This window comes from Mustelus asterias, chromosome 13, assembly GCF_964213995.1.
Source record: "Mustelus asterias chromosome 13, sMusAst1.hap1.1, whole genome shotgun sequence".
Lineage (NCBI taxonomy): Eukaryota > Metazoa > Chordata > Chondrichthyes > Carcharhiniformes > Triakidae > Mustelus > Mustelus asterias.
In genome coordinates, this window is record NC_135813.1 from 44,558,483 (window position 1) to 44,584,125 (window position 25,643).

Consider the following 25,643-nt stretch of genomic DNA (forward strand, 5'->3'; position numbering starts at 1 on the left):
GAGGCAATAAATTTCGAAAGGATTTGAGGAATATTTCACTCCAAGTGGGGATGGAAATCTGGAACTCTGCCTGAAAAGGTGGGAGAGGTGGGAAACCTCACATTTAAGTATTTAAATGAGCACTTGAAACGACATAGCATGTGGCAGTGGTTAGCACCAGGGACCTGGGTTCGATTCCCAGCTCGGGTCACTGTCTTCAAGGAGTTGGCACGTTCTCCCCATGTCTGTGTGCTCCGGTTTCGCCCCACAGTCCGAAAGACGTGCTGGTTAGGGGCATTGGCCATGCTAAATTCTCCCTCAGTGTACCCGAACAGGTGCTGGAGTGTGGTGACTAGGGGATTTTCACAGTAACTTCACTGCAGTGTTAATGTAAGCCTACTTGTGACACTAATAAATAAACTTTAAAAACCTCAGACTAATTGCTGGAAATTGGAATTAGGATGAGAGGTGCTTTGATGGCTGACGCAGACATGATGGGCCGAAGAGCCTCATCCTGTGCAGTTATGGACTCTACTCATTAATGAATATGTCCACTGCCCTGGTACATCGGAGAACAAGCCTGCGAAGTTGAACTTGGTGTTCATGAATTAGTGCAGATAGAAGGTCAATCCCAGTGGTGGGGAATAGTCATGGGGTGAACTGATTGCTCTCCGACAGAGTGAGGAGCTGTTCATTGTGGCGGTTACCGGTGACGAGTTTTAAATCTCCCGCCCGCCTGACTCTAGCGGCCGCAGCGTCAGTGAACCAGGCGCGAGAACACATCGCCCAGGGCGAGCGGGCGTCACGTGCCCAGGCGGCAGCCAGTCAGACAGGTTGAGGGGAGGTCAGGGGTGAAAGTTGAAGAGGTTGAGGAACCCCACGCTAAAGCGAGCGGCCGGGTGAGTGAGTGCGAGCGCGGTGAACAGCTGTTATTCTAACGAGGCGGCCATTCTGATTCATTATTATCCTTTAACCGCTTTCTATGGTGCGTTCAGTGTGTCCGTCCGTCAGTCAATGCCCGAGGACGAGGCCCGGGGCATGGCAGAGCCCGGCAAATACACCGACCGCTCAGGGAACCGGTTCACCCATACCAGCTTTAAGATTACCGCACTGCCAGAGGGTCAGTACTGAGGGAGTGCCGCACTGTCAGAGGGTCAGTGCTGAGGGAGTGCCGTACTGCCAGAGGGTCAGTGCTGAGGGAGTGCCGCACTGCCAGAGGGTCAGTACTGAGAGAGTGCCACACTGCCAGAGGGTCAGTGCTGAGGGAGTGCCACACTGCCAGAGGGTCAGTGCTGAGGGAGTGCCACACTGCCAGAGGGTCAGTGCTGAGGGAGTGCTGCACTGTCAGAGGGTCAGTGCAGAGGGAGTGCCGCACTGTCAGAGGGTCAGTGCTGAGGGAGTGCTGCACTGTCAGAGGGTCAGTGCTGAGGGAGTGCTGCACTGTCAGAGGGTCAGTGCTGAGGGAGTGCCGCACTGCCAGAGGGTCAGTGCTGAGGGAGTGCTGCACTGTCAGAGGGTCAGTGCTGAGGGAGTGCTGCACTGCCAGAGGGTCAGTGCTGAGGGAGGGTTGGTACAAGGGTGCACTGCATTGACAGAAGGTCAGTGCTGAGGGTGCACTGTGCTGTTGGAGGGTCGGTACTGAGGGGGCGGCATGCTGTCGGAGGGTCGGTACCGAGAGGGTGCCGCACCGTCGGAGGATTGGTACTGAGGGGGCACCGTGCAGTCGGAGGGGCAGTACTGAGGGGGCGGCATGCTGTCGGAGGGTCGGTACCGAGGGGGGCGCCGTGCTGTTGGAGGGTAAGTACTTAGGGGATGCCACGCTGTTGGAGGGTCGGTACCGAGGGGGCACCGCACTGTCGGAGGATCGGTACTGAGGGGACACTGTGCAGTTGAAGGGTTGGTACCGAGGGAGCACCTCAGAGCTTCAATATTGAGGGTGTGCAGCCCTGTTGGAGGATCAGTACTGAGGATGTGTCAGGCTATTGGAGGGTGCAGCGGGTTGTCAGGGTCGATGCCAAGGAGGCATAGACTGTTAGAGGGTCTGCGTTGGCAGTGTAGTGTTAAGGAAATGCCAAGTTGTCGGTGCCAGATTGCCAAAGAGTGCACATCGCGGAGGCGCCGAAGGGTTGGTGCTGAGGGGATGCAGGGTTGTCAGTGTCGAAAAGGCTGCCTGGCTGTCAAAGTATCTGTAGCTAGTGTCACAAACTTTATCAGTGTTTACAGCAGATTACCTTCTCGTGAAAATAGCACATCCGTCAGAAATGCATTTTCGTACACCTTTGCCCCACCATCAAACCCTTCCTAGTCTGTGCTTTTCTCCACTGCAGACCCATCCCAGTTTAGAATCTCCGATGTTGAATGCATCCCGAGTGATGCATGGTGGATTTGTACCTGAGATCAACCAATAAGCTATGAGAAGCCAGTCAAATGCTTTACTGGCCAACCTGTGTGCAAACACCTGAGAATGTATTGCTTATTGCACCTTTGAACCAAAAATAAACATCCCTAGAATTTATGTGCAAGGTGTTACATCTTAGCCAGTGTCACATTTGAAAGTTGTGTAGTTCTGGACTTGAGAGTTGTCCCTTGATTGTGACATTTCTAACAACATGAATTGTTTCTATATTTGTAGTTTAGGTGAAAAAGATGGCCGAGAGACCAGAAGACTTAAATCTACCAAATGCAGTCATTACCAGGATTATTAAAGAGGCGGTGAGCACTGATAGTTTCTCATGGTTTAGGCAGACATCTATAATCCTAGATTTTACTCGGTTAATTCCACAAGATTGATATTCACACTTTCATACCTCCAAGACGATACTGCTATTCTTATGCAACTATAAACTAATAAGTACCTCATTTGTTTTCTGAATGAAAAACAGGAATTCTGACTGTTCACTGGTAGAAGGTGAATTATGTTGTTCATGATTTTACTTCTAAAATTGGGAAGAATTGTTAATTGATACTCAGCAGTGGAGTTACTGGTCACTGAACAAATATTGAAAAACTGTTAATTTGGAACATTCTTAAGCATTTTATCTTGAAAAATCATGTACAATGGGAGGGAATGAGTCTAATTATTTAGTATATAGTGGAGGTGAATAGGAAAGGAATAGATGTATTTCTGTATGATTTGTGAAGGTTTTATTGGATTCTTTCTTGCTGGTCATGGCACGGTGAAATTTGCTGATTAGTAGTTGTTCTGCAAATGCAGAGAATGTGCAATGCTGTTTAGTATGTCAAAAGCTTTACTGTGCATGTATTAGTTGCTACTATTGCCCTTAAGTGATAACTTATCTTGTGCGTTATTTGAAATATTTGGAACTGATCAATAAGTCAAGCCGTTCCACTTTCTAACGGTACTTTTGGAGGAAAATGCTGCTTTAAATTTATAAATGTCAAATTGCTTAAAATGTTCTTTGTTCAAAGGAATTTGGAGTTATGCTTTGTTTCACACTGTTCACTCTGGTCCTCCCTAAATATCTGCCAAAATATAAGCTGTCATAATCATATTCACAGTCACCCTTGTGTTCTTGTTAGCTCTTGTGACCTCTACTCCAATGGTCTCAATCGCTGATGAGGCCATCTCCAATCGCTGATGAGGCCATCTCCAACCGCTTCCTTGTATTCCACACCCGATACACATCTCCTCCTGTCACCCCATTGCAACCTCGTCTGCATTCAAAAAAAACTTCAAGTCTCTTTCCCCAACACCTTCAAATCTGCAACATTCCAGCTTTTGACCTTTCATTCACCACTCTACACAATTGATTTGCTCCACCAGTACTTGCCTCCACCTTTAAATGATTTTGCTACCAGCAAAATCTACTCATCAGAGTCATTCCCCTGGTTACATTCCCTCCTCTCCAAAGGCACAGATTGCATCCAAATGGCTCTCGACTGTTTAGTCATCCAGTACCAGTTCAGGCTTGAACACTCTGAATCGGTCTTCTTCCAAAATTGCTCACTGCTCCAATATAATCTTGGAAATCAAGTATGACTCCTGCTTCCTATAGCTGCTTTTCTCCACTACCACCTGCTCCTTAAATCTCCCTCCCCTGTCCCCTTCATCCTTGCCTCAAACATCAAGTGTGAGGAGCTCGTGGATTTCTTTTACTACACTTGAGATCATCTGTGTTTGTGCCACTTCCTGACAATTGTCCACCAAACCAAGCTTCCCCAAAGGCTACTCCAGGCTTGAGTGCTGAATCTATTTCTTTTAGCTTTGCTCCTACCTTACATGCCACTGGTGTTCAGTATCTGCAAAAGGCATTTGACAAAGTGCCACCTCAAGTAACCACGCAAATAAGGGCTCATGATGTAGGAGGTAATATATTAGCATAGCCAGATGATTGATTAGGAAACAGAGTAGGCATAAATGGGCCATTTTTATGTTGGCAAGATGTGATGAGTGGTGTGCCAGAAGGATCAGTGCTGGAGTTTCCAACTATTTACAGTTTATGTCAATTACTTGGATAAAAGCACCAAATGTATGGTTGCTAAATTTGTTGATGAATCAAAGATAGGTAGGACAGTAAGTTGTGAAGCGGACATAAGGAACTGCAAAAATATATAGATTAAATGAATAGGAATGGTAAAAAATTGGCCAATGGATTATAATGTGGAAAAATATGAACTTATATTTAATTTATATAAATATATTTGAATCACAAAGCTAGTATGCAGGTACAGCAAGTGATTAGGAAGGCAAATGGGATGTTGTTTTTTGCAAGGGAAATGAAGTATAAAAGTAGGGATGTTTTGCTATAGTCGCACGGGCTGACTGTGAGACTACAACTGTGGTTTTGTGTACAGTTTTGGTCTCCTTATTTAAGAAATGATATAAATGCATTAGAAGCGGTTCAAAGAAGGTTCACTTGACTCATACCTTAGATGGGTGGGGGATTATCGTATGAGGAAGGTTGGACAGATTGGGCCTGTATCCATTGGAGGTTTGAAGAATGAGAAGTGATTTTAATGAAACATAACCGGTAGGCTCGGGCATGTTTGAGGGGCAAGTGATCGAGCCGGAGTGGGGCGGAAGGGGGATGCAGGGGTTGCAGGGCTGGCCAACGTTCGGGAGTGCAGGACCACTGCGTATGCGCCAATCTCGGCGCTGACAGATCGGTGCATGTGCAGTGGCCTGCTCAGCACCATGCTGCTGGCCTCTCCAGCAGGAATAGGCCCCACTCACTGATTTTCAATGTGATTCACGCTGAGGCACTCTGCAGTGCACAGAGAGTGAGAGATTCATTTTGAAACTCCCACTGAAAACAACAGCTGACTTACTCCAGTTTTTATGCATTTTTTGGGGGGAATCGCCCCCAAAGTGATTTAAGGTAGAGATGAGAAGAACTTTTCTCCTCTTGAGGGCCGGGAGTCTTTGGAACTCTCTTTCCTGGAGACTGGTGAAGGCAGGGTCATTTATATTTTTAAGACAGAGGTAGATAGATTTTTGACTAACAAAGGAGTCAAAAGTCATCAGCAATAGACAGAACGTGGAGTTGAGGACACAATGATATCAGCCATGATCTGATTGAATGATGGAGCAGGCATAATGGAGCCAAACGGCCTACTCCGAATTTGTACGTTTGTATGTTCTATATGTGTTCACAGCATGGGAAAAGACTGGCGTGCAATGCTGATAATTAGTCCAGGACACCACTCTGCCAATGTAGCACCTAGCTGAACAAGCTGGTACGGTTTTTTTACTCCTTTAATAAGAATTAAAATTTATGCCTGACAGCTTGTTTGAAATGCCTTGTTTTCGGGCACCTCTGGTTTTTGACTAGTATATTTGAGGCACTGTATCAACACGTTAAATTTCTCAAATGGGTATCCCATCCCTTTTTCAAAAGATGCTGCCAATTACTTAAAGAAAATTATTATTTTTGCTGCAGATCTTTTCATATTTTATCAATTTACAATAATATAACGACCTCAAAGAATGTGGCTTTCTGGATTGCTCTGGGGACTCCAGTTTGTATATCTACGCTGGAAAGTAGGAATAATTAGGAAATGTTGGGTTCCTTGAGATTTTGTACAATGGAAATGAATGAGAGGGGATTAATTCATGCAAATTAAGAGTGGAGGAGTGATGCTTATAGTAAGGATTAGTTGAACAATGCAGCTTCTGTTACCTAAAGGGAATATTTGGATAGTCAGTGCAAGGAAGCTCTTTACTAGATCACATCACATAACAATTTAAATTTAGTAATGGAGTGGGATGATGCAGAGTTCAGAAAACATTTTCCCTTGCTAACCTCTAGGCTAAAAAGTTCTATGTTCCTGGACGTCAAATACCAGCTCATGAACAAAAATATATTACCATGTGTTTGCTATATGATTGATAAACAATATTCTATCTATAATATAGTTATGCTCAAAAGATAATTAGTTATTCTGTTTCTGATGGTATGCAATTCGATTAATATACATCTTCTCTTAGCTTCCAGATGGCGTGAATGTTTCAAAGGAAGCCCGCAGTGCAATATCCCGAGCAGCAAGTGTCTTTGTTCTTTATGCAACCTCATGGTAAGAAATTCCATATGAGTAATAAAGCATCATAGCCGTACAAATGCCTGTAATTCTGGTATACGTCCTCAGTTTACTACAGTAGCAAAGCTTTGTTTTTATTTCTTTTTATAAATGCAGTGCTCCGCCAAGTCAAAGGTGTATAAAAAATAACTTACGTTGATGTAGTTAAAAGCAAAATATTGCGGATGCTGGAATCTGAAACAAAAACAGGGTCATCTAGAGTCAAAACGTTGGTTCCATTCTCTCCCCACAGATGCTGTCAGACCTGCTGAGATTTTCCAGCATTTTCTGATTTTGTTTCAGATTCCAGCATCCACAGTATTTTGGTTTTATCTTGGGATTTAACTCACTGCCACTTCTCTTTTAGGAATGCCTTCCCTGAAGAAGTACTGCTCTTCTCTCCGACAGAATTTCCGTTTGTCTCTTTCACCCTGTGCACCGTCACTGCTTTCCATTTCCCTCTGGTGTTCAACAAGATGTTGGCCAAAACTCACTTTCACAGTCATATTTCCTTCCTCAGCAACTGTCTCCGTCTCTGACTCACCCCACGTGGATTCCAAATGAAGTTCCACCCCTCATCTTTCGAATCCACCCAGGATCACAGGTATCTCCAGGACATACATCGCTCCTCGGACTGCTGTTCTTGCCACATCCTGAGATCCTCATTCAGTGCCATGCGCCGCCATATGCAGACCCTTGATATCTCTCTCCAGCAGCACCGACTCACTCTTTCCTACAGCTGTCCTGGTCCCGTTTCACTTCATTCTTCGTCTCATCCGACACATTAACAAGAAACTTTTTCTCTTCCTTTTAGGTGTTAAGGGAAGCAAACTGCAACAACTCATCAAAACCAACACTCATCCAGGACACACTACCTCCTCCCGTCCCTCGGATCCCATCCTTCCTAACCCCAGTCCTTGCCGCTTATTCACCATACCCTCTGACCTTCCCCTCTCTGAGGCTGAGCATGCTGTACTCAGCAAAGCACTTGGCTTCGTACCCTTACGTCCTCACCTTAATGAATTCCGGGCTCGATATGGTACTGAACCCTTCTTCTGCTGCCTTTGTCTCCGTGCTCAGTTCTTTGAGCAGGAGACCTCCCCCTGTTCAGCAGATCCTGTCACCCACCTCCAGCATTCCCCCTCCATCTGAACTTTCATCTCTGGCCTCTTAACCTGCTCTTGATCTTTTCATCGAGCACTGTTGGCGTGACATCGGCCATCTCAATTTCTCCTCTCAACCATCCTAACTTGTCTACTTCCAAACATACTGCACTTCGCTCTCTTAGGTCCAACCCTGACCTTGTCATCAAACCACCGACAAAGGTGATGCTGTTGTTGTCTAGCATACGGACATCTACCACGCAGAGGCTGAGCGCCAACTCTCGGACGCTTCCTCCACCTACCCCTGGATCACGACCCGACCACCAAACATCAAACCACTGTTTTCAGTTCTGACGAAGGATCATCCAGACTCGAAATGTTGGCTCTATTCTCTCCCCACAGATACTGTCAGGCCTGCTGAGATTTTCCAGCATTTTCTATTTTTGTTGCATTGATATAGTGTCTTACACGACTGGAACATTCCAAAGTGCCACCAGCATCAAGCAGCCTCAGCTATGTTTACAGAGACATAAATGCTCCCTTCAATCTGTCCTGTCAAATGTGGCATCTGATTTTTCAGATTGCTTTCCACCATCTAAGAGTTCCTTCCCGCTAATTCTGTGGTTTCAGATTTTTACTATTCAAATTTAACCAACTACTGTAGTGGAATTCAAACCTGGAGCCCCAGAATATGGCTCTAAGTTTGTGGTTTACCAGTTTAGTGACCTATACCACTAGGCCACAGGATGTGGAGGCCCCCAAATTTGGCATCTGAGTGAGCTTCCCAATTTAGTGCTGTCTAAAAAACCAGTTTTGTTCTTGGAGACCAATGTCTTGTAGGAATTGAAGACATTTAAATTGCTTTTATGTAGGACCCTACAATTCGCAGCAAGGAGACTTCATCCCTTATTCTGAGCTGTATTTGAACACAGAATTTAATACTGAAAGATCATGAAAAGCCACTTACTCAACTCCTTCAGCTATTCTCACATTCTATGTCTTCGAAATTAATGAAACAAAATATATGTACATAAAAAATGGAAGCAGGAGTAGGCAAGTCAGCCGTTTGAGCCATTCATCGAATCATAGAATCCCTACAGTGCAAAAGGAGGCCATTTGGCCCATTGAGTCTGCACCGACCACAATTCCACCCAGGCCATATTCCCGTAACCCCACATATTTACCCTGCTAATCCCCCTGACACCAGGGTCAATTTAACATGGCCAATCAACCTAACCCACACATCTTTGGACTGTGGGAGGAAACTGGAGCACCTGGAGGAAACCTAAGCAGACATGGGAGAATGTGCAAACTCCACGCAGACAGTAACCCGAGGCTGGAATTGAACCTGGTTCCCTGGCGCTGTGAGGCAGCAGTGCTAACCATTGTGCCACCATGCCACCCATTCAGTATGATCATGGCTGATCATCCAACTCAGTAGTCTGATCCCGCTTTCCCCTGATATCCTTTGATCCCTTTTGCCCCAAGAGCTATATTTCCAACTCCTTGAACACATGCACTGTTTTGGCCTCAACCGCTTTCTCGGTAGCGAATTCCACTAGCTCACCACTCTCTGGGTGAAGAAATTTCCCTTCATCCCAGTCCTAAAATGTTTACCCCTTATCCTTAGGCTATGATCCTTAGTTTTGGACTCCCTTCCTCCATCCTTCCTGCATCAATATTGTCTAATCCTGTTAGAATTTTATAGGTTTATGTGATCCACACCTGAAACATTGACTGACATGTTTTTTGAACAAACGCTGCCTGACCCGCCCTTGGTGTCTTGAATATTTTATGCCTTTGTTGTAAGTTTCCTGCATGTGCAATATTTTGTGTTTTTTTTCATCAAAAAGATAGGAAAATTTTAAAATGTGAGGCAAGAAATAGCCATGAGAAGGGAGCGGAGTGTAGAGGATAAGGCCAAGAGAGTTGAAGGTTTTGCCTTCAATGGTGGAGTGGAATGAGGGGCCGATGTTCGCTATTTAATGTCTTGCACCTGTGCTGTCTCCCTCTCTGTATCAAAAGTCCTTTAACTTGAAGTATCTGGTGCACATCAGGTCTAGGAACATATCAGCTAATTTGACTTGGCCAGGTTTGGTATGACAGTGCTTGCTGTCCTCAGTCAATATTACCTATTACCCCAGGAAAGGATTATGGAAAAACTACGGCTCTTTCCTCTATAATTAACCCCTTTCCCCATCCACCTCCACATTTGCTTCCCAACATCAACAACTTGCATCTATCAGGCATCTTTAATGGAAAGAAACGTGTTGAGGCACTTCACAAATGGCCACATTACCAGATTAAGATGGGCGAAACTAAGACGTGACCCAAAGATTTTGAGGGAATGTATAAAAGGACAGAGAGAGTTTGAGAAGTTGTAAGATTTTAGGAGAAAGTTACAAAGTAGACAGGCTTCTGAAGTTCTACTTGTGGTGGGATGAAGGGAGGGGCTACACTAAATACAAGCGCAGAGGAATGCACCGTTCAGGAAGGGATGTAGGACTGGAAGAATCAGCAGAAATGGGATGTTGTGAGATTTTGAGGGATTTGGTGGATTTCAAGATGTGGACAAGGATTTTAAATATGTCTGGGATCGGGAGCTAAAATAGGCGGATAAAGGCCAGTGATGGAAGAGCAAGAGTAACTGGAACAGAATGTTTTTGGCAAAGTTGTGGACAAGTTGGGTTAATGGATTGTGAGAGGCCAGCAGGGTAGTTGGGTCTGGATATGACAAATTCATATTGATTGTAGGAGGAGCTGAGTTGGGTTGTAAGTAGGCGGCATTGAGGACATGAAAATAAACTCCTGATAATGGATAAGATATGGTGTTTAAAGTTCAGCTTAAATAGGACTCCAGGGTTGTGTATGGTTTGATTTGGCCTGAGACACTAGGCAGGTAGAGGGGATAAAGTCAACCAACAGAGGCATTTTGTGGTAAAGATCAAAGACGATGGCTTTTTATATTCCAGTGTTTAATTCGAGGAAATGATGACTCATCATTGACTTGATGTTGATCAAGCCGCCAAACGACATGCCAGCATCAAGAGGTGGTTGATCAGTAAGGTCAGCATGTGCAAGTTGTGCATGTGGATGATGTAACCAAGAAACAGCATGTACTGAAGAGGATTCCAAGGATAGATTCTTGGTGCGGTTTCTGTGTGTTTACTGGACAAGGAATCTGGAGACATTGGTTCAAATCCCCTGGAAGCTGAGCAATTTAAATTCAATTAAATAAACTTGGAAAAATAACTTAGTGTCAGTAATAGTACTGAAACTACTGAATTGTTGTAAAACCCATTTGGTTCACAAATGTCCTTTAGGGAAGAAAATCTGCCATCCAGGTACACAGTAATGTGCTTGACTCTTAACTCCCCTCTGAAATTGCCGAGTAAACCACATATTTATATGCAATAAAGCAGCTCACTACAACCTTCTTGGGAACAATTAGAGATAGCAATAAATGGTAACTTTACCAGTGATACATGCATTCTGTGAATGGAAAAGTACTATTCTGAAGCTGGGGGAAGAGAAGCTATTGTTGCAAATGTGTTGGCTATGCTTGGGTAGGTAAGAATGAAACTGGATGCAAGAATATGAGTGTTCTTGGTGGAAACTGAATAAAACAGTTTCAATCTCTTCAATACTTAATGGCTATGTTAGTGTTGAGGGCTGTGTAATGGTGCAGTGAGAGCTGTAAAGGACCTTTGATGTTGATCTAAAGTAATGGGATGGTATATTAAGAGATGTGCCATTTATAAAGAGATGTTTTAAAATCTTTTTAGCGCAAATAACTTTGCAATGAAGAGCAAGAGGAAAACGCTGAGTGCCTCTGATGTACTTGCAGCAATGGAAGAGATGGAGTTTGATCGCTTCATAACCCCACTGAAAGATGCATTGGAAGGTGAGGAATCTGTAATGCAGTGTTTAGAACATTGAACTAATTGCATTGTCATTCAGTTAACAGAAAGGTGGGGACATGACCATACAACACAGTAAGTAAGGACTTGATGCCAACTGTATTTGAAAGGTCTGGTTCAGTTTTCTAATGCAAAAATGGCTTTTTACATGAGACAGTACTTTGAAATGAACTGAAAAGCTGGTGTACAAATGAGTAGATCATTTACAGTCTATATAATTGTATCATAGGTTGGGAACTGGGTTTTGAAACCAAAATTTCTGTGTACCCTGTGCCCCAACCACCTCATATCTGAGGACTGGGTGAATGGAACACTCATCTGGCTTGTTTAGTTTTTCACTAAAGTCTTGTGTTCAAGTTGAATTGAACATTCCCAGGGCAATGTAATATCGTTGGCTCTGACAACAACTGAATTTATGGCACAAAAACAGGTCAAATGATAAGGAAATTGCAAGTGATATCAAAATCAACATAAGCTTTTGGACTGTGGGAGGAAACCCATGCAGACACGGGGAGAATGTACAAACTCCACACAGACAGTGACCCAAGCTGAGAATCGAACCCAGGTCCCTGGTGCTGTGAGGCAGCAGTGCTAACCACTGTGCCACCCATATGCTGGACATCCCAAGGAAACTAATTTTCAGTGAGGGATAGGGTCTTGTCAAAATTAATCTAAGCAAAATAACAGAAATAATAGCACTAAAAATTAACAAATCCCCAGGACTAGATGGTTTCCATCCCAGGGCTTTAAAGGAAGTAGATGAGAACATTGCAGATCTTCCAAAATTCTCTTGATTTGAGAATTGTTCAAAATAGATGAGGGAAGGATAATAAGAATTAAATAATAAAGTATATATTGTAGTAAAGTTAATACACATGGGATTACAGGTAGTGTCTTGAGTTGGATAGAAAGCTGGTTAGCAGATAGGAAGCAAAGAGTTGGCATAAATGGGTCTTTTTCTGATTGGCAGTCAGTAACTAGTGGGGTTCCGCAGGGATCTGTGCTAGGATCCCAACTGTTCATATTATATATTAATGATTTGGAAGAGGGAACTGAATGTATTATCTCCAAATTTGCAGATGATACAAAGTTGGGTGGGAGGGTGAGCAGTGAGGAGGATGCAGAGGTGCTTCAGCGTAATTTGGACAGGTTGAGTGTGGGCATCTGCAGGCAAATGCAGTATAATGTGGATAAATGTCAGGTTATCCACTTTGGTAGCAGTAATAGGAAGACAGATTATTATTTGAATGGGTGTAAATTGAGAGAGGTGGATACTCAACGAGACCTTGGGATCTTCGTGCATCAGTCGCTGAAAGTAAGCGTGCAGGTATAGCAGGCAGTAAAGAATGCAAATAGTATGTTGGCCTTCATAGCGAAAGGATTTGAGTATAGAGACAGGGATGTTTTGCTGCAATTGTATAGGGCATTGGTGAGGCTATACTTGGGAGTATTGTGTGCAGTTTTGGTGTCCTTATCTGAGGAAGGATGTCCTTGCTATAGAGGGAGTACAACAAAGGTTTAGCAGACGGATTCCTGGGATGGCAGGTCCGTCATATGAGGAGACTAAATCGATTAGGATTATGTTCATTGGAGTTTAGAAGACTGCAAGGGGATCTCATAGAAACCTATAAAATTCTAACAGGGTTAGGGTAGAGTTAGAAAGAATGTTCCCAACGGTGGGGGAGTCCAGAACTAGGGGTTAAGTTTGAGGATAAGAGGTAAACCTTTTAGAACTGAGTTGAGAAATTTCATCACCCAGAGGTGGTGAATGTGTGGAATTCACTACCACTGAATTAGTTGAGCCAAAACATTCTGATTTCAAAATGAAATTAGATACAGCTCTTGGGGCTAAAAGGATCAAGGGATATGGAAGAAGGGGGGGCTTAGGATATTGAATTCGATGATCAGCCATCATCAAGATGAATGGCGGAGAAGGCTCAAAGGGCTGAATGGCCTACTCCTTCTAGTTTCTATATACCAGTTAGCCTAACAACGGTTGGAAAGTTGCTAGAGTCTATAATTAACAGTAAAGTGACTGAACACTTTGAAAATGTTCAGCTGCTCAGAGAGAGGCAGCATGGATTTGTAAAGGGTGGTTCATACTCAATGAATCTGATGGAATTTTTTTGAAAAGTGGCTTAAGTACCCGGTTAGGAATTTGCTGAGTGTCATTATTCACTATATTTATCTGTCACTCAGACTTAAGTTTGCCAAAGAGACAAAGATTAGTGTTATTGTAAACTGTGGCGATGGCAGCAAATAAAGAGATGTTAATAGATTAAATGGGCAAAGATGTGGCAACTGGATTTCAATGCAGACAATGAGAGGTCAACTTTGGACCTAAAAAGAATAGAATAAAACACTTTAAACGGTGAAAAGTTAGAAACAGCAGACATCCAGAGACTTGGGGATCCGTGCACAAAGATCATAAAATGGCATGAACAGATACAGAAAATAGTCTTTACCTAGGCTTGATACAAAGAAAGAAAATTACAGCACAGGAACAGGCCCTCTGGCCCTCCAGGCCTGCACTGACCATGCTGCCCCGACTTAACTAAAACCCCCTACCTTTCCAGGGACTATATCCCTCTAATCCCATCCTATTCATGTATTTGTCAAGACACCCCTTAAAGTTCACTACCGTATCTGCTTCCACTACCTCCCCCGGCAGCGAGTTCCAGGCACCCACCACCCTCTGTGTAAAAAAAAATCTGCCTCGTACATCTCCTTTAAACCTTGCCCCAGCACCTTAAACCTATGCCCCCTAGTAATTGAGGGCAGAAATTATGTAACAACAGATTTATCCAATGCCTGAACCAGGGATGGGAACCCAGCCCCCAAAGACTGTCTTCCACCTGCAGACTCAATCTTTAGGGAGCTGCTCTTCCAATTACAGACCACTTATCTCCCACGTTTGCTGGTGATAGGCTCATCGGGCCAAGTACATACGCCATACCAAAATGTGATACAACCATAAAGAATGCGTTCTATGGTGCATCTGTAAAAGTTGGTAAGAGTTGTAGTGGACATGCCAAATTTCCTTAGTCTTCTGAGAAAGTAGAGGCGATGGTGGGCTTGTTTAACTATAGTGTCTGCATGGAGGGACCAAGACAAGTTGGTGACCTGAACACCTAAAAACTTGAAGCTCTTGACCATTTCTACATCGTCCATGTTTGTCTTGGGAGGGGGTGCATGTAGATTTACCCAAATAATAATTGAATGACAAGGGTTAAATTACAAAGAGATTGCACAAGGTAGGTTTGTATTCCCTAGAATCAAAACATTAAAATAAAAGTTAGTGAGAAACTGTCTCCTCTGATTGAGGAGTTTAGGATTAGGGGGCATAGTCAAAAGAGTACAGCCAGAAATGAGGAAGCACTTCTGCATGCAAAGTGTGCTTAGAGTTTTGGACACTCTTCAGCAAATAACAAGTTGACATTCTAACCACTTTCTGGGTAAGGAGGTTTCTCCTGAATTCCCTACTGAACTTATTGATGACTATCTTATATGTATGACCCCTAATTCTGGACTTCTCCCACAAGTGAATCTATCAATGAAACAATTTCATGCCCCAAAAGAACCTTAGCCTTAGGAAGGAACTTCAGATAAATCCCAAGCAGCATCAATATATATATATACACTTCTAGTTGACACACCAATTATAAGAGGAGCCCAGTCATCTGGAGTCATAGATGACAAGGGTGTCCACAGTCCAAAGATGTGCAGGTTAGGTTGATTGGCCAGGTTAAAAATTGCCCCTTAGAGTCCTGGGATGCGTAGGTTAGAGGGATTAGTGGGTAAAATATGTGGGGTAGGGCCTGGGTGGGATTGTGGTCGGTGCAGACTCGATGGGCCGAATGGCCTCCTTCTGCACTGTAGGGTTTCTATGATTTCTATGATAAATGCATTTAAACTTGTGTTTGAGCAAGAAGTGATTGAATGAGCTTCATGCAACCTTGTAAATAGCCTGAGACCAAGCATATTCCCAAAGATACATTTTAGTTTATTAGTGTCACAAGTAGGCTTACATTAACCCTGCAATGAAGTTAGTGTGAAAATACCTACCCTAAGCATCACACTCCGGTGCTTGTTTGGGTACACCTTAGAGAGAATTTAGCACGGTCAATACACCTAACCAGCACATCTTTTGAACTGTGGAAGGAAACCGGAGCACCCAGAGGAAACACAGACACAGGGGGACCGTGCAGACTCTATAGTGACCCAAGCTGGGAATTGAACCCATGATCCTGCCACACTGCTGCCCCAAAACTTCCATTGTTGAAATTTGCATATGCCTGATGTGGTATCAGAACCAATTGGGCCCAGTCTATGGGGATGTTTCCTGTAACCAACTACAGAGAAACAATTAAGGATCTGATCATGGGAATGCAGTGCATTCTTTTGGTTTCATGGAACATTGGCAGCAATTTCACATTCCCAATTTCCCATCTTCCATTTTCTTTGTCTTTTCCTGGAGTAACTGAAGGAGTAACTGAAAAAGTTTGTGTTGAATACGTCCCAGGGATTCCCAGTGCTTTTATTTTTATTCCAGATTTTTTTCTGCCTTATCCATCACTTTCCCTCCCCGAAGTACTGGGAATTGCTTGTCCTAAGCCCAGGTTTTATAAACTTATGATCTTGCTTTTCTCCCTAACAGCTTACAAGCGAGAGCAGAAAGGAAAGAAAGAAGCTTCAGAACAGAAGAAGAAGGATAAGAAGCCAGAAAGTGAAGAACATGACAAGAACAAGGAAGACGAGAATGAGGACGATACTGAAGGGGTGAAAATGGTGGATGATGATCAAAAGGAGACAGAGAATGAAGAGGAGGAAGTGGAAAACTGATGCCTGTGAATGCTGGACACTTAACTGAAGGGGGTGAGAATGACAGCGTTTGGAGATTGGCCACAATCATAAAGATGACCCCTATATACTTCCAGTCCTGTTTAAGGGCACTGTACCATTGAGTTGGGATCATGAGGATGCAGTGGTAGAGCTGCACTGTGCTGTTTTGTTTTTTGTATAGTTGGGTGAAATTGAAACTTTTTTCTATTTTGTTAATCATTTGTCATCTTTTTGTAAAACTGAAATTTTAAATAATGCATTCAAAAAGAACTATTCACTCTTGTATTACTACATTAAGTTGGCCAGTGAAGTTAACGTGTTGAGGCTGTATGGGAACAAATGGTCCTGTACTTTAGAAACATTCACACCCACAACATCTCTAACTACATATAGCTTTGGATTCATGATATATTTGACCTGGACTTGCATAATCTTTGGTACTAAGCTACCACACTACTGATAGAAACTAAATCTGTGAAAGTTGTAAAGCTGGAACAGGTTACAGATTCAAATTTGGGGGAATTTTAAAATGATCTTAAGTGTCCAATTGGGCTTGGGGGGCGGGGGGCGGGGGGGAGCTGAGAGGGAAATGGTGATGGGTGAATGAGTCTTGATGTGCAAAAGGGATGAGCTGCACTTTAAAGGATAATGGAGGCCATTGCAAGAATGAACGCAGGAAAGATATGTATAGAGGTTTCAACAGCTGACAGGGAGAAGCGGACTTTGAATGGAGACAACAGGAAAGTCAGCTGTGTCCCCAACAATACTCAAATGTAGTGGCTGGGGAAAGGATATTGTCAAGGGTATTCTCACAATTAACTTGGAATGCAAGATAATTACAAATGTGTATTGAGGAATCTGCTGAGAGCTGGGTGGTATTGATCTGTGGAAATTGATCTGTTGCCACTGGGCAACATGCTGATAAATAATCAGTTGGACTGTTTTGGGGCACTCTGGAGGTGACCAGAGCTCGGAGACTGTTCTCACCATTGAACCGAATCAGTTTAGTACAACAACTCCCATTTTGCTGTACAAAAGATTTTAAACATGCAAAAAGATGTAGTCTCACTTTACAAGTTAGAAATTAGAAACATAGAAAAACTACAGCACAAACAGGCCCTTCAGCCCACAAGTTGTGCCGAACACATCCCTACCTTCTAGACCTACCCATAACCCTCCATCCTATTAAGCTCCATGTACTCATCCAGGAGTCTCTTAAAAGACCCTATTGAGTTCGCCTCCACCATCCCTGATGGCAGCCGATTCCACTCGCCCACCACCCTCTGAAAAACTTACCCTTAACATCTCCCCTGTACCTACCCCCCAGCACCTTAAACCTGTGTCCTCTCGTAGCAGACATTTCCACCCTGGGAAAAAGCCTCAGAGTCCACCCAAGCTATGCCTCTCAACATCTTATACACCTCTATTAGGTCTCCTCTCATCCTTCGTCTCTCCAAGGAGAAAAGACCGAGCTCCCTCAGCCTATCCTCATAAGGCATGCCACTCAATCCAGGCAACATCCTTGTAAATCTCCTCTGCACCCTTTCAATCTTTTCCACATCCTTCCTATAGTGAGGCGACCAGAGCTGAGCACAGTACTCCAAGTGGGGTCTGACGAGGGTCTTATATAGCTGCATCATTATCCCCGGACTCCTAAACTCAATCCCTCGATTGATAAAGGCCAGCACACCATACGCCTTCTTAACCACCTCCTCCACTTGCGGGGCCGATTTCAGAGTCCTATGGACCCCAAGGTCCTTCTGATCCTCTACCGTACTAAGAGTCTTTCCCTTTATACTGTACTCCTTCATCCCATTTGTCCTACCAAAATGGACCACGACGCATTTATCTGGGTTGAAGTCCATCTGCCACTTCTCCACCCAGTCTTGCATCCTATCTGTGTCCCTCTGTAACTTCTGACATCCCTCCAGACTATCCACAACCCCACCAACCTTCGTGTCGTCGGCAAACTTACCAACCGATCCCTCTGCTTCCTCATCCAGGTCATTTATGAAAATGACAAACGGCAAGGGTCCCAGACAGATCCCTGGGGCACACCACTGGTGACAGACCTCCATTTAGAAAAAGACCCATCTATACCCACTCTCTGCCTCCTTTGGGCAAGTCAGTTCTGGATCCACTGGGCAGCAGCCCCTTGGATCCCATGCCCTCTCTATTGATATATTGGTATATTGAACCTAATATACATACATTGATTTGAAGGAAATGGAAGGGACCAGGAGTCTACTTTGGGAGTAGATGGATTAATCACACCTCTTAAAGGTTACAATCAATCCCTTGTTATGGGTATGAATGGGATAGTGGCAGCTGGACTGAGTTGGCATTGGCTCCAACATGCTCTAGTAAAACCATGCCTATGGTGTGCTGATTGTATATTAATAGAGGGCAGGAAGAAATTTGATAGTGCTGCTTGACTAACAGGCCTGTAGTATAGACCATTCTGATTGCCCAGAGGGGGTTATCAGAATTGATGACATAGCAGTCCCACGTTATGCACAAAATTGCATTAAACAAAGATGGCTAATGCAAAAAATGGAAACATGCTTTTGAAGATTGGGACCAAGTAGAAGCCTGAATTCAATAGGCTGCAACAAGTCTCACAAAATGAGTTTGTGCAAAGTGATCTAGCACCATCCCACCTACTGTATTTGTATAGTCCTGGATAGGTGGAACATTCAGGAATTGATAGTGACTAAACTTGCATTAGAGAAAGCAAACATTAGGACAGCAACTTGTTTTTAAAAGGACTTTATTTGCAAAGTTTTAAAGCACTTCATTCCTGTTGGAAGAAAAAAAAACAAGATGTCAGTGATTTGCAAAACAGGGTCAAAGATCAATAGAGTACAAGGTAATCCAAGAAAATAAACTTACAGAAGGACACTCTATCTTGCCCTGGTTGATATCCTCAATCACACTATGGGGGGGTTTCCCATCAACGTTGCAGCCAATGGACTGAGCAGTTCCCAGGATTTCCTTCACGGTTCCTGTGGGGGTTACAAACAGCCTATTACTGATTCCATCAATTCAGCATCAAATGCTGTACACTCGTAAAAGCTGATCTAGTGTAAATGTCAACCCTGTGATTATGGCTTAAAACCACATTTTCTCACACCTTAAAAACCAACCCCACCTTAAAGCACAAAGTTTAAAAATTCAATTCATTAAAATGCAACACTTAAGGCAGGAAGAATGAAGATTGGTTGTGTGTTTGGGGGTGAGTGGGAGAGAAGACTGACAGATCAGCAAAAAATAATGACCAGCAAACACGCACCACCTGGGTCTTGTGTCCTCAGTCATTGCCCTCAGCCTTGCTGGGGAGGAAAGGCTCAGGTCTTGCCAATTAGGCTCTTCTGAATGCCAATTCCATGTAATCCCCTGAAGCAAGTTGTCAATGTGGAATTTCCAACAATGGTCCTTCCCTTTCCCTAGCCCTCAGGCAGCATTGAAACTTCAGGCCCTGCTGGTTTCTCTCCTGGGTTTCAGGAAAGTGGGAGCAGGCTCCTAAAACAGCTGCTGAGGACTTCCCCCAAAGTGTGCTGGGCAAAAGTCCTCAAAAACATTACTGTGCAAAAGCTGACTGTGTATTTTGCCAAAACAATAGGTCTCAAAAGTTTGATGTAAATGGTACATGCCATCACCCACTGTACAGTAGTCAGCACCCACCTGAAAGTTCCCTGGCCAGAGAACGGTGCCTCATCTGTCGAGCAATATTTACCACCTCATCAAAGGTGATGCTGCCAGTGTGCTTAACTAGAAACAGGAAACAGAATCAAGTTAATAGTCAAACTTAGCATTTCACTAATAAGACTCTCCTACTCTGCATTGCTACTTACTGTTCTTTTGCTTTTTCCTGTCACGGGGTGGTTCCTTCAGGGCTTTGATGATGAGAGCAGAAGCTGATGGGACAACCTCAATCTATGAGTGAAACAGCTGTCAGTGCACAACAGTGGCAAACGCAAAACAAGACCTGTACAAAAAAACCCACACTCCCACTCACAGCACTGTCCTCCCCCCTGCCACAGTACCCTGTCCCTGCTCTCATTTCAGCTTGCTTAGCTACATCACCTGTATTCAGTGTCAAATGCACAGAACAGAGTTCAGGATGAACTTTTGACCACCATTAACAGAAAGGATTGCAAACATTATCCACCCCAGCCCATTCACACCAGTTAACAGTTTGAAAGCAGCTTCCAAGTTGACAGCCGTAACTACAATAGATTCAGGTACAAAATCCCCTCTACCACCAAGCCATGCACATGTCCAGATCATGCACCATCCAAGTCAGGATAATGAATCTCAACCAACTATCACCGATAGCTGCAAGGAACTTCCCAGATTACTTGCATGACAATCCGTCAACTTTCAAAATATGGGGCCACTCAATTAGAACAGATGAGTGCCTTTCTTAATGTTGAGATACTTTGGAATTCTCAACAGGTGGTTGAGGCGAAGTTGAATACCCTTGAAGATCAATTTTTGATAAGAGGGCAAAGGATCGGTTAGACAGGAATGTGAAGTCGAGGTTAAAGTCAGGCCAACCATTATCGTACGGAGTGGCAGAGCAGGCTCATGAGGTTGAGTGGCCTAGTCCTGATTCATATGTATGTACCCCATGCAGATGTCACATGGTTATGGGACCACAGCAGCTGATGCAGTTAGACCCAAGCACAATTCACAATGCATCACACCCCAGCTTCTATTTCATACATTTTCATCTCATCTTAAACCTGCAAGCAATTATATGCTGGAGTCAAGTCCTACAGACTTGTTTTCTGGGACTGTCTCTTCCTGAGCAGTGAAGTCAACCTTTGGCATGAATACTGACCTATTATTCAGGGCTCCTATTAGCATCTCCTAGTAGACAGAATGTTCATGCAAGTTGTGTGAATATTGATGTCCCCTGCAAACCAATCCTGACATCCAGGATTTCATAATGGATCAAATGTACAAGTGAGACCTAGCTGCAGTTTAGCTTTAAAAAAAGTCTTAGTAGAAAGCAAAAACAGTGACTTGGGAACTGCAGTAGCTGTGGCTTTTTTCAGTCAACAAGGCAGCAGAGAGGAATGTCTTACCTGGCATATCACAACAATCAAAGTAGGATGTGTATTAACTTAGAAAACATTCCCCAATAGTCACAGCAGAACACTGTCCTGCTGCACACCTCTCCCAAAACCAGGTAGGCTGTAATACACCATAGATAAGAAATTCAGTCCACTGCACCAGGAAAAGGATTAGTCTAGGCACAAGTAACATGCAATGACTCAACCCCTCTCCCCTTACCTGCGCCTGTCGGTTCTGAATAGTTAGCTTGATTGTGATACGGAGGCCTTTCCAGTCACCTGTAGCCTTAGCGATGTCATCACCTACTTTCTTGGGAGACTAAATAGCAGGCAAAAAAGAGGGCAAATTTAAAAAGGAGATCAACTAGCAGCTATCTAGAGATCAGTGTAAAGAAAGGGGGCAGATACTCACCAGACCCAGTGGGCCAATCTTGGGAGCCAGAGATGAGGTAGCACCAACTTCACCCCCAGTGCATCGGAGGTACACTGTGGAAACACAATGACAATAAACTAGCTTGCTTTACAAACACAAAACTGCTCATTCATCTGAACTCCTTTAACTCGTTAATCCCCATTTTGTTGCATGAATTGAGGGCTGGGCTAGCATTCTACAAAACCAGCCTTTACAGACAACAGCTTTCTCTAATACACAAGTTCCTAAATATGTTAAAAACTGCCGCAAACAACACTCCTTTTTAGCTTGCCCACCACCCTCCAAAAAAAAAACCAAGTACCTCATTCCCTCAAAACTCCGATATTAAATGTTTGCACTGAGTAAACTAGTGAGTAATCACTATCCCTTGACAATTAGACAGCTTATTTTAACGTCAAATGCATATTCCACTTGATGTCCCGAGTACAGATTTAGTTAGAATTTGGGGAGAAAGACTAGACAATTACCAGCCAGATTAAGAAACCAATCCAATTTTTAATTAATCTAGTCCAAAATGTTACACTTCAAACCTGCCCCGACACTGGTTTTTAGTCATTGGCAGTACCAGAATTTCAGTTTTATTTCACTTACACTGGTGCCTATGCTGGCTCTTGGCAAGAGCAATTCAGGTAGTTCCACAACCCTGCTTTTCTCCCACAAAAAATTCTATGAACTGGATGCAAGAATCCCAACACTGGAACTGAACACGGTAAGTGGCATCTACAAAGCTGAAGAAACTCCGGACAATCCGAACTTTAACTAGAAGCAGCCTCTGGAGCTGTTTGAATATGAACCAGTGAAACTTAAATCGCAATTCAAGGAAATTCTCTTTGCCAGGAAAAGGGAGATATTTATCACCCAATCCCAGCTGTCCTCTGATGGGGGGGGGGGGGGAGATAGACCTTCTTGAAGCATGGCAGTCATCACAATGAAGGTGCTGAGAATGGCTATGGGTTAGAAGAAGATTTCAACCAGTGGTGCATAAACAATTAGGCCACAGCATTTCAAGCCTAGTCTGCCATTCAATAAAAATTGCAACCCCATTTTTTTCATCCTGTTCTTATATTGTTTCCTTAAAATCTATCAACTTCCTCCTTGAATATAAACTCAGTGTCCATGCATCCAGTCTTCAGACAGATTGCCAAAAAGTTATTCCTCTGAGTTAAGAAATTTCTCATTTCAAGTTTTATGCCATGTCGCTGAATGGGAGGCAATAGGCAATTGTGTTCAATCAACATAGCATTGCTGCCTGGTCTCTTTCAGGCATGCCTCCACTGAAAAACGCAAGAACCAAAAACTGAACGTTTGTAATTTATTTTGGTAACCATTCTGTACAAGTGGACATGTTATACAACAGGATTCCCAAAATTCAAGCATCAAAACATGCATTTCTCCACGTGTAATAATTACTTTGCCCTCTTTTTAGGTCAAACCAAATAAACAAACTCAGATTAAATCAGGACAAAGTAAAAGGGGCAGCTCCCCAAAAAGGAGGGGGAACAGCCCGAACAGAAATCAAAGTACAAAGGAAACTTAAAAACATCAAATTAAAATGTGATTATTAGGGTCAATAATGCACCCCAACCCCTGCGGTGCCCAGCGGGCGCGAAGGCGTCAACCGCGCCCGTGGACACTGCATGCTCCCTCTCCAGGGACACCTGGCCGCGAACGTAGCCGCGGTAGAGGGGAAGACAGTCAGGATGGACGGCCCCCTCGATCGCCCGCTGCCTGGACCGGTAAATGGCGCATTTCGCCAGGCCCAGGAGCAGGTTCACGAGGAGGTCGCCATCCCGACCCTCCCCTCTCCGCATCGGGTGTCTGTAGATCAGGAGCGTGGGACTGAAGTGCAGACAAAACATCAACAAAAGGTTCTTCAGGAAAACATAAAGGGAGTGTAGCCTAAGACACACAACATAGACATGGTCCACGGACTCCACAAGGCCGCAGAAAGGGCAGTCTTCGGAGCCCGTGAACCAGTGAATCCTAACGCTGTGCGGAACTGCTGCATGCATCACCCTCTGAAGCTGATGCAGGATATCAACTGCAAAGTTGCTTTCAATATAATACAAGAGAACCAGTGCATCAGAGCAGCCTGGCAATATTCAAGTCTTCACATGGGTTGCAGTTTAAATTTTTATTTTGGCAGAAGGAATAGTTTTGCAGACCAATTCATAAATTGTTGGAAATGAAAACCATAGATGTACAATAAAACCTGGGAATGGGACCTGGGTGCCCTTGTCCATAAGTCATTAAAGGCTAGCACGCAAGTTCAGCTAATGGAATGTTATCATTTATTGCAAGAGGATTGGTGTACAGGAGCAGTGATATCGTGCTTCAATTGTATAGGAGCTTGGTTAGACCACACACTGGGTACTCCATGCATTTCTGGTCCCCTTACCTCAGAAAGGATATTATTGTTTTTCTGGAGTGCAACGCAAGTTCACCAGACCTGTTCCTGGGGCTATCTTGAGATATTAATCAAACTGTACCTGTATTCTCTAGTTTCAAAGAATGAGGGGTGAATGAGAGCAGGCAGCACAGCATTTAACACTGCCACCTCACAGCAGCAGGGACCTGGGTTCCATTCCCAGCTTGGGTCACTGTCTTTGCAGAGTCTGCACGTTCTCCCTGCGTCTGCGTGGGTTTACTCCAGTTTCCTCCCACAGTCCAAAACATGTGCTGGTTAGGCGCATCAGCTGGGCTAAATTCTCCCTCAGTGTACCCGATCAAGCGTGGGCACGCCAACTAGAGGATTTTCACAGTAACTTCATTGCAGTGTTAACGTAAGCCTACTTGTGACACTAATAAATAAATTTTATAAACTTTTAAAAGTTCTTATTGAAAATAGGCAAGGTAGGCAACATGCTTCCCTTGGTGGGGAGTTTAGATGGAGATGTCGGCGTTGGACTGGGGTAAACACAGTAAGAAGTTTAACAACACCAGGTTAAAGGCCAACAGGTTCATATCCTGTTGGACTTTAACCTGGTGTTGTTAAACTTCTTAGGGGGAGTTTAGAACCAGGGTCATAATTTCAAAGCAAGGAACAGAGATGAGAAGATATTTCTTTACACAAAGGATTGTGAAGCTTTGGAATTCTCTATCCCAGAGAGCTGTGGAAGCTCAGTCATTTATGTTCAAAACAGAGATTGGTAAATTTGATTTAACAATCGGGGTAAAGGTTATGGGGATAATGTGGGTAAGTAGTATGGAAGTGTCCCATCAGCCATGATCATACTGAATGGTGTAGCCCGCTCGATGGCCTACTCCGTTCCTACGGAATTTGGATGTTGAGTTAATGGGACACCTCAAGCTACTGCTGCCATCCGAGGAACACTGACCCGGGCTGGCCGCGAGGCCACGGCGGAAACTGCCCGCAGCCCAGGATCGGCGGAGAGACCCGACACACATGCCGGGGCCTAAGCTCAGGCTTCTCCTTACCCCCCCCAAAACCCAACCCGAGGCCGGGCCGCCGGCCTGCCCGTGTACACACCGATTTTAATTTCGTTGGGATCGAATTTAGGAGGCATCCTGGCGGCGTTTTACTGCACCCGCGCGCGGTTCCGGTGTCGGATGGACCCTGATTCGGGGCGACCGAGAAGAAGTTGCACCTTCGCCGAGCGGCGCAGTAAGAGGGCGGAGTGGCGGCGGCACCGCCTTATATACCCGCATCACGCCTCGCGAGAACCACCAGTGGCACCACCTCGCCGCCATGTTGTGTGAGGCAAAATAAATTCCTGCCTGATTCTGT

The 25,643-nt window shown here is 44.2% G+C and overlaps 2 protein-coding genes across 8 annotated transcripts; one reads left to right on the forward strand and one right to left on the reverse strand.

Annotated features, from left to right (window-relative positions):
• Nucleotides 1-810: 810 nt before the first annotated feature.
• Nucleotides 811-16,643, forward strand: pole3 (polymerase (DNA directed), epsilon 3 (p17 subunit)). Of its 6 annotated transcripts, none has more exons than XM_078227608.1 (5): nucleotides 811-1,132; nucleotides 2,617-2,691; nucleotides 6,428-6,513; nucleotides 11,405-11,523; nucleotides 16,197-16,643. In XM_078227608.1, the coding sequence occupies exons 1-5, from the start codon at nucleotides 962-964 to the stop codon at nucleotides 16,379-16,381; spliced, it is 636 nt and encodes a 211-aa protein (XP_078083734.1). In that variant the 5' UTR covers nucleotides 811-961; the 3' UTR covers nucleotides 16,382-16,643. The 6 variants fall into 6 exon arrangements, with proteins under 6 accessions (XP_078083734.1, XP_078083730.1, XP_078083731.1 ...); XM_078227604.1 differs by having other exon boundaries at nucleotides 826-878; nucleotides 2,612-2,691; XM_078227605.1 differs by having other exon boundaries at nucleotides 873-1,198; nucleotides 2,612-2,691.
• Nucleotides 16,644-19,134: 2,491 nt separating this feature from the next.
• On the reverse strand, nucleotides 19,135-25,543 carry rpl12 (ribosomal protein L12). 2 transcript variants are annotated; one of them, XM_078226673.1, is made up of 7 exons: nucleotides 25,386-25,543; nucleotides 21,875-21,948; nucleotides 21,683-21,781; nucleotides 20,236-20,317; nucleotides 20,066-20,152; nucleotides 19,274-19,386; nucleotides 19,135-19,181 (listed from the first exon to the last, which is right to left on the reverse strand). In XM_078226673.1, the coding sequence occupies exons 1-7, from the start codon at nucleotides 25,420-25,422 to the stop codon at nucleotides 19,176-19,178; spliced, it is 498 nt and encodes a 165-aa protein (XP_078082799.1). In that variant the 5' UTR covers nucleotides 25,423-25,543; the 3' UTR covers nucleotides 19,135-19,175. The 2 variants fall into 2 exon arrangements, with proteins under 2 accessions (XP_078082799.1, XP_078082798.1); XM_078226672.1 differs by lacking the exon at nucleotides 25,386-25,543 and adding an exon at nucleotides 25,234-25,366.
• Nucleotides 25,544-25,643: the final 100 nt, after the last annotated feature.